Source organism: Tiliqua scincoides, chromosome 5 (assembly GCF_035046505.1).
Source record: "Tiliqua scincoides isolate rTilSci1 chromosome 5, rTilSci1.hap2, whole genome shotgun sequence".
In the NCBI taxonomy this organism is placed as follows: domain Eukaryota; kingdom Metazoa; phylum Chordata; class Lepidosauria; order Squamata; family Scincidae; genus Tiliqua; species Tiliqua scincoides.
Window position 1 is genome coordinate 20352555 of NC_089825.1, and position 8465 is coordinate 20361019.

Sequence of the window (8465 nt, forward strand, 5' to 3'; positions counted from 1 at the left end):
CAGCATGTTCAACAGGTAGCAATAAATTACATTCACATTTGAAGGGAAGGGTTTTCTTTTTCCAACAAAGAAACTCAACTTATTGCATTTTTTAAAAATTAGCATAAATTATATAAATTATACATTCAAAAAGATAGCTCTATTTTTGGAACACTACAAAGTAATAAATAGATAAATAAGAAGTTGATTGCCATTTGAATATTTGCCTTTTGTATCGTAAACTACCTTGGAAAAATACAAGTCTTTTAAGTACACCTGTACAGTGGAATAAAGATTTCTGCTATTTACAGTCCCCTGCTGGGCATTCACATCTCATGATATAAAATCAAACGGAGGTTCGTTTTCTATGTTGTTCAAGGAAGATTTGTTGTTCAACTTTCTGGGGTCTTCCGGGGTCCACACCTTCGCAGTTCTTATAATGTTTTGCTCCTTGAGTTGTTTTTCATCCGTCCAGGAGAGAGAATGCCCCGCCAGAGGAGGAAGTCCATAATCTGGATCGCTTGGAGAAGGAGATCCTGGGGGGGAAAAAGAAAGAAAGGCCCTCAGTAATCTGGCCAACTATAGCAAAAACCCACGTTTGCACCAGCTCACTCTCTTTTGGCTGTGGCAGCCAGTGGCGTAGCTAGAGGAGGGGCAAAGCGTGAAGTTTTGCAGGAAGTCTCATCGCAGTGTGCAAAGCAGATCCCCCCCCTTCGGAGCCATTGGCGGTGGAAGCAAAATGGAGGCGAATGCTCCGAGGGGGAGGGGCCCCTTACACGCTGCAGTGAGGCTCCCTACAACAATTAGTGCTTTGCACCCCCTCTGGCTACGCCACTGGTGGCAGCTCAGCGCAGCCCAGCAGCAGGTGCACTGCTCAATCTCACCACTATGGCCAGTGCCTGTTGCACTAAGTGGAAGCCTTGGGTCCACCCCACGCCGCGTTCTGCCTGTTGGACAGATCTCTCCACCCAGACTTAGGGGAGAAGCAATTTCTAGCAACCCCAACGGTGCTTTTTGCCCTCCCGCACCGCTTGCCTGGAGGAGAGCAACATCAAGACATGGGCAAGCAAGGAAGCGCATTCCTTCAGTTAGACAGGGATGGCGCGGCAGAAGGCTCTTGGCACAGCGGTGGAAGTCTCTCTCGAACGAGCGACAAGCTACGCTTATAAAACTATCAGCTACAGAGGGAGCAGCTGAACAGGTGGACGTTTTCTCGTTCAGTCCTGAGAGAGCTGCTGGTGAGGCTACCCAGGGAATGGACCTCAATTCGTGCGCACTCAGACTCCCTGCGGGTATTGAGCTTTGTGTTGATCATGAGCTGAAGGCGCACAGGCAGTCTCTGGTTGCCTGAAGACTCTGCCTGTGCGGACAGACGAGGACACTGCTAGCATAGTGCGCGCGTCTTTCAGCGTCCAATGTGAGTGTGGCTCCTCTACTCTCAACTCGTGCGACCCTGTGTGTTGCATTTGCTGGTATGTTCGTGTTGCTGTGTGAGCGCAGGGCTCCATGGCAGAGGGTCTGCGTGCGTTCATGCGGGCCACAGATGCATGGGAAGAAAAAAGCCTCACTGAAAGCTCCTGTTGTGGTTCCCAACCGGCTGCTGTGGGCAACATTTTTGAGGCAGCACTATTCATGCGCCCGACGGGGTGAGAAAAGCTGTGTCTGCTTGAAGGGGAGTCCAAGCCGAGCTTTTAGGTGTGGATAACCAGCTGAAGCAAGCAGCAGGGACGTGGAGTGGCTGGGGAGGCAAGTGAGGCAGAGCCTCCCAACCGAGTCCTTCGATGAGCGAGTGGCTTGTGAGTGCTTGCGCACCTCACACAGCTGCGGGGCTTTTCGAAGGACTCCAGTGGAGAGGCTCTGCCTCACCAGCCTCCCCACCCACTGTAGGTCCTGGCAAGCAAGTGGAGCACGTGGGTTGTGAGTGCTTGCACACCTCACACAACTGAGGAGCTTTTCGAAGGACTCTGATGACTGGCGTGTCTCCCCACTCACCGAAGGTCCCTGGCTAGCAGAGCGCATGGGTTGTGAGGTTCCTGGCAAGCAAGTGGAGCGCGTGAGTACTTGTGTACCTCACACAGCAGCAGCGCTTTTTGAAGGACTCTGGTGGGGGGGCTCTGGCTCACCTGCCTCCCCTGGCAAGCAAGTGGAGCGCATGGGTTGTAAGTGCTTGTGCACCTCACAGGACAGCAGCACTTTTTGGAGGGCTCTGGTGGGGAGGCTGTGCCTCACCTGCCTTCAAGCGGCTTGCCGTACCTGCCAGTGGGGGTGGCAGGGAGGCGCAGGAGGGGCGCGCGGCAAGGCGCTGGCAGCGCTGCGGGCGTCCGCACTTACGTGTGCCCCGGTGGCAGATGATGACCTTCTTGGGCTGGCAGGGGCTCTGGGCGCCGGCGCTGCGCAGGGGCAGGTCCGAGCGCACGAGCTCGCTGAGGAAGTTGATATAGCCGATGGCGAGGCGCAGCGTGTCCACCTTGGAGAGGCGCTTCTCGTAGGGCAGCGTGGGGATGTGCGAGCGCAGCCCCTCGAAGGCGTCGTTGATGGACTGCATCCTCCGGCGCTCGCGCACGTTGGCCGCCTGCCGCAACTGCTGCAGCTCCGCCTCGGAGCGCACCCGGCGCCGCCTCCGCGCTGCCGCCGCCGCCGCCGCCGCGCTCAGAGCCTGCAGCCCGCCCGAGCGGCCGCAGCACTCGAAGGCGAAGCTGGACGGCGAGGACGGCGGAGAGAAGCCGCCCGGGGCGTCCGCCTGGCCGCAGAAGGGCCCCTCCGGCTGCCCCCCGACGCCCGCCCCGTGCCCGCAGGTGTGGAAGGGGGGCGCCAGCAGGTCCACGTCGCCCTCCAGCAGCTCGTCGCCGTCCAGGGGGTCGCGGGGGGCGAAGAACTCCTCGTCGTCGAAGTAGGGCGCGCAGGGGAAGGAGTCCAGCCCCGCAGGGAAGTGCTCCAGCAGCACCGCCTCCATGCTGGGCAGGGGCCCCGCGGGAGAGGGTGGAGGGGCTTGGCGAGGGGAGCGAGCCCTGGACGGGCGCTGGAGCACCGCCGCCGCCGCCTCCTCCTGCTGGGGCGACCCGGCTTGCCGCTGCCCTCTCCGCGGTGCCCGCGCGCGCTCTCTCCCCGGAGGGAGGCTGGAGACCCGGGAGAGCGCAGGGCTGGCACGCGAGGATTCTTATAACTACAACCGCAGGCGCGTGCCGTGGACCAGCAGCGCCAGCCAATCAGAGCGCGGCCAGAAGGGGGGTGGAGAGGGTAGTGGAGGGACCCTGAGGAAAGGGGAGGGGGCATGTACACACCTAGCGGCTCTCTGCAGGGGAGGCGGGGCCTCAGCTGCTGCTGCCCTTGCGCGCCCTCCTATCCTTCTTGTCCCTTCTGCGCAGCCTGGTTGAGCTCTACCTGTCGCAGGGGACCCAATCCTACCCAACTTTCTAGCACCAGCTCCCATGCAGCCCCCAGGGCAAGGGAACAAATGTTCTCTTACCTTGTAGAGGCCTCCCAGCCCAATCCTATGTGTGTCTACTCAGAAGTAAGTCCCATTATAGTCAATGAGGCTTACTCTCAGGTAAGTGTGCATAGGATTGCAGCCTCCATATCTACCCTCCCACCACAGGACACAGCGCACATCCCACTGGCAAGGGCTGGAAAGCTGGAGAGGATTGAGCCCACAATCACAGACCCAACGGTTGTCTGGGGGCGTCTCAGGTCCCAGAGCTATCCAATTTTCCAATGCCAGTGTAGCAGTTCCAATTGGTCTGCCCTGCCCTGAGACAACGAGATTGAATCTGAAACTTCTGCATGAGACCCTCCCCCAAGGCCTCCTGGGCAATTTTGCAACATGATTGCTTTTAACACGCCATTTAGCATACCTGCTGGTGCAACTCTCCAGTCTCCTCAATGGCCTCCAGAATGACAGGAGGGGAAATATTCTAAGCACTCAAAATGGCTTGATCTGTAGTTGTCACCATCCTTCAATTAGCTTGTGGTCTTCACAATAAACGGGGTCAACAGACAGCCCTCCTCAGTTTCAGTGCATGTGATTTAGTGAAATAGAGAATCTCATGCACTTTAGAGATTCTGCTGATGGGACCAGAGATCGCACTTCCTGAAACTCAGGGATAATCCAGGCTATTTTATTCATCCCTTGATTTACAGCCCATCCTAACCAACTTTCTAGCTCTGGTGCAGTTGCCTGAAGAAGCCCCCATTGCAATGCAGCCTCTGGGGAGGAGGCCTCCCCAGCTGCATTGGAGCTGGAACGTCAGTTTGGTTTTGGGAGTTAGGGTCCAATCCTATCCAATTTTCCAGTGCTGGTGCAGCTGTGCCAATGGGGCAAGTGCTGCATCCTGCAGTGCAGAGGAGCAGCCATTGAGGCCTCCTCAAGGTGTGGGAACGTGTCCCCTTACCTCAAGCCTGCATTGTGGCTGCACCAGTGTTGGAAAGGTGGATAGGATTAGGCCCTAAGCCCCACTGGGCTCAGTGAAACTTTCTTCTGAGTAGATATGCGTGGGTAGACAGGCATAGAACAGCGCAAGCCTAAACATGTTTACTCAGAAGTAAATCTCACTGTATTCAGTAGGGCTTATTCCTTCTCTAGGCAGGACAGGACAGGTCCATTGGCACTGCTGCACTGGCACTGGAAAATTGGATAGGTGTGTCTAGGATTGCACTGTCAGTCTCTAGGCTTATATGCCGCTCTATCCCATGGGCTCAGAAGGGTTTACTCTCTGTTTCCTATGTGTTCCTAGTCTGGTCTGTTCCAAGGGGGTCACCAGCTTAAAGTAAAAGGAGGAAAGCAGGAAACCTGCCCAGGAAAGCAAGTACAAATGCAGTAAGTATGCAGTAAGGAACCATTCTCATTTGCCAAGGAGCAGGTCATCCATCACCATAGCCCTTTCCCTGGGCTGTAAGGGACCCTTGGTCAGACAGTTCTCTGAGCCCTGGGGCTGCTCCCTGTGGGAGGGGTTGGAAAAGGCTCCGACTACCTTGGATTAGTTGAATGCAGGGGTGAGAACCTAACCACACACACCTCCAACATGACTGTGAACAGGAGCGGCTGGTAAGGTAACCAGCCCATTCAGCAATCCAGCACCTTCTTTTCCAGAGTGGCTAGCCAAGCAGGGACCTTCAGTGGGTGGGGAGGAAGGTGAACCTCCCCGCTGGAGTCCTTCAAAAAGCTGCCTCAGTGTGAGGCATGTAAGTACTAACAACCCATGTGCTTCTGCATGCGGTGCTTGCACATAGCACTGGTGCTTTTTGAAGGACTCCAGTGGAGAGGCTCTGCCTCACCTGTCTCCCCAATCACCGCATGTCCTCCCGTGAGCAGGACTTGAAGGGAAGGAAAGTTGTCCTTGCTCCTCCATAACTAATAGTACTTTAAATGCCCCTGGACACCAGAGTGCATTTAGCCATCATGGCCCACTTGTCCATGGATTTGTCGACTGTCCTTCTAAAACCATTGAAAGTGGCTTCACTCCTAATCTTGTGGCAGGGAATTCCATAAATTATTGAGGCTGCAATCCTATATTCACTTGCCTGGAGTAAAGCCCATTGAAGAATGGGACTTACTTCTGAGTAGACATGCAGAAGATCGTGCTGCTAGTGTGTATTCAAAGTGCTATGGGCTTGAGCAAGGGCAGCTGTATCATCACATATCATCATCACATCTTACCAACACATGGGTAGGTTTTCAGGGGACTTGATGGAGCAGGCATCACTTCTTCCTCACTTTCCTGCTTCTTTTAGTTTATTTTTTTTTCTGCCTTTTAAAATATAGTGACCTTACTCTGGACTGGAAGACCTATAAGTCTGCACCATGATTTAAACTGCTCTTAAAGAAAGAAAGAAAGAAAGAAAGAAAGAAAGAAAGAAAGAAAGAAAGAAAGAAAGAAAGAAAGAAAGAAAGAAAGAAGCAGGCACTGGCACAAAAGTATCAAACCCCTCCCCCCCCAATGATTGATCGAGCATATCTGAGCATTTTGGTGCCTCCGAAGTTGAGAGCATCTTTCCCTTTAACACATCAGACCAAATTACATCCACTTCTTGTGATTGAGTATGTATCGATTTTAAGCGTATCGGATTTTAGTCTTCCCACCCTTGTCATATGCCTCCTACTTCTGTGGTCATTTTCCCAATTCTCTCTGACAAGTGTGCTGACCAGGGTCTTAAAAAAAGCCCTGGAATCATTTTTTCACCAGAGTTTTTAACATAAATAATGCGGAAGCGGGGGAGGGGGAACCAGGCAGATGGCTGTGGATGGCTTCTATGGCACTGAGAGATCTGGACTGAAAAAGCTTACCTTGTGGAATATTGAAAGTCATGGAATACTGAAAGTCTTAGGCCAAGACTTGCTTTCACCCTAAGTTTCCCAACTAATAGCCTACCTGGCAGGGGTGTTGTGAAGAGAAGCTCCTACAATGAAAGTGCTGGCAAATTGTTGGTAACATGAGCAATCTTGTTTATTTAGACTGGGCTTATTTAGGCAGGGCTTTAGAGATGTTATATTAAGCATAGAATTGGGACAAATCTGCTTGTTATTTACTCCAGTGATGTGCAACAGTGGGGAGGCAGGTGAGGCAGAGCCTCTCCCCACCAGTGACCTTCATAAAGCACTGCTGCCACCACTGTGTGAAGCGCACAAGCACTCACAACCTACATGTTCTGCATGGTACTTTTCAAAGGACTCCAGTGGTGAGGCTCTGTCTCACTTGCTTCCCCACCCAACAGGGATCTCTGATATATTCTGTCAAAAGCAGCCAGATCAGTACCTCTACCACCACTGCCCTCAAACTGTCCTGAAAAAGAAGTTCCCATTTGGTTCCAGACTACTATGTTAAACTTCCTGGAAGTTAAGATGAACTTGTGGGACAGTCCCACTGTTTTGCTCCCTCTTGAAGAATTGCTCCTAAGGGGGAGGAGGGGCCACTTGCATGCTGTGGTGAGGCTTCCTGCAAAACCTACTGCTTTATATCCCCTGTAGCTATGCTACTGGATTTACCACTGTGGTGGGGGCTTAGCATCTGCGCAGGGGTGCACTGAAGAGGGAAGGCAACCCAGAACCCTTCTCCAATGCCAGGAGGGTAATGAATGACCAGACTTCAAAGCCCTGGACAAACTGCGATAAGGGGAAAAAAAATAATATGGAGATCAGTCCTGCAGAGAACAAAGGCTTAATTCTTGGAAGGTCCCTGGTTTGGACTAATCCCATTCGAAAGAAGGGGGAAATCAAAAACATGGCAAGGGTGAAAGCGTTCAGGGATTGATCGGTGCAATTAATCAATTCGTTCATTCATCAAGGATTATCAGTGTGAACTGCAATTGGAGCCTCTCCTGTACTCCGAGCCTTCAGAGAAGAACATACCGGATGTGTGTGCCTCTCCATGGAGGCATTGCCTTTGAGATGATTCCACAAGACAAAATGGCTTTCTTCCCTGTGACGAGTGGCTTACTTGCTCGAGCTACTGGGTTGCATTGGGCTTGCCTGTCTGGTGAACTGAATTAGTTTGAGAGGGACACAAAAATAAGAAGTGTCATGTTGGGATGTGTTGCCCTAGAAATTGTGACTCCTCATGCCAGTGGAAGGGAGTTGCTTTGGGGTTGCTCAGTATGGTGAAGCCTTTATTCCCCCATTGTATAAAAATTCACTAGAGTAGCTCTAGAGTAGGATCCAGGGCCACTGAGAACTGGCATTGGGCCCCAGGGCAAGATGCCTGATTGCTCCCCCTTTCCTAAATGCATTGGGGTAATAGAAGTTCTGAAGAGATGCTAGTGTGTGGAAGATCCTGTGTTGGGGCAGAGATTAGATTTGCCCTCTTCGAGCCCATAAACAAGTACTAAAAACGTGGAGGGAAAATCTATTCCTTTTTCCTCTGCATTCTGCATTATTGTAGACACCAAGATACAGTAGCAGTAATTAACTGTCCCCAACTTGTTCCATCTTTTGGCTAGGGCTCATTCAGGGTGGCCCAACTGCTGTGAAGAAATGATTGGGAGGGTCACGTTCTTGTGCTTGTTTATGGGTGAGAGGGGCAGCCATACACAGTTATCAACATGCATGGTTGTGAACAGCAAGGGCAGGGGAAATAAGAATGACTTCAGAATTAATCTACAACAGTAAAAGCACATGATTCTGTATATGAGCCTTGGCAAAGGACAGTGTGATTAAACTATATCAGATTAAACAGTGTGAGTGGGGTGAACCTGGCTCTGGAGAGGAGATGAGAAGGAAGGCTACAGAGTGGTGTCTGCTTGCTGTAGAGCCAAATCTATGATTCAGAAGGTAGAATCTATAGCCAAGCCAAATGGGTAAAGGGGATGATGCAACCAGCTCCAAGCAGAAAGAAACCTTGAAAACTGGCTCTGTTTCCTTGCTCCTCATTAGGATCATGTTTGCTGTGTTGTTGATCCTGATAGATGCTACTGCAGGCTAGACAGCCTCCCTTTATAATGCTCTGTATAATTAAACATCCAAGAATAATATCCTACAGATTGAATTTTATACTCGG

General features: G+C 52.0%; 1 protein-coding gene across 1 annotated transcript; it reads right to left on the reverse strand.

Annotated features, from left to right (window-relative positions):
• Window positions 1–312: 312 nt before the first annotated feature.
• On the reverse strand, window positions 313–2932 carry PTF1A (pancreas associated transcription factor 1a). The gene is made up of 2 exons (XM_066631192.1): window positions 2311–2932; window positions 313–515 (listed from the first exon to the last, which is right to left on the reverse strand). The coding sequence occupies exons 1-2, from the start codon at window positions 2930–2932 to the stop codon at window positions 313–315; spliced, it is 825 nt and encodes a 274-aa protein (XP_066487289.1).
• Window positions 2933–8465: the final 5533 nt, after the last annotated feature.

Coding starts and splice junctions, on each gene's coding strand:
- PTF1A (XM_066631192.1), bottom strand. CDS start 2,932: ATGGAGGCGGTGCTGCTGGAGCACTTCCCTGCGGGGCTGGACTCCTTC. Junction 516..2,310: donor CATCTGCCACCGGGGCACAC/GTAAGTGCGGAC, acceptor TTTCCCCCCCAG/GATCTCCTTCTCCAAGCGAT.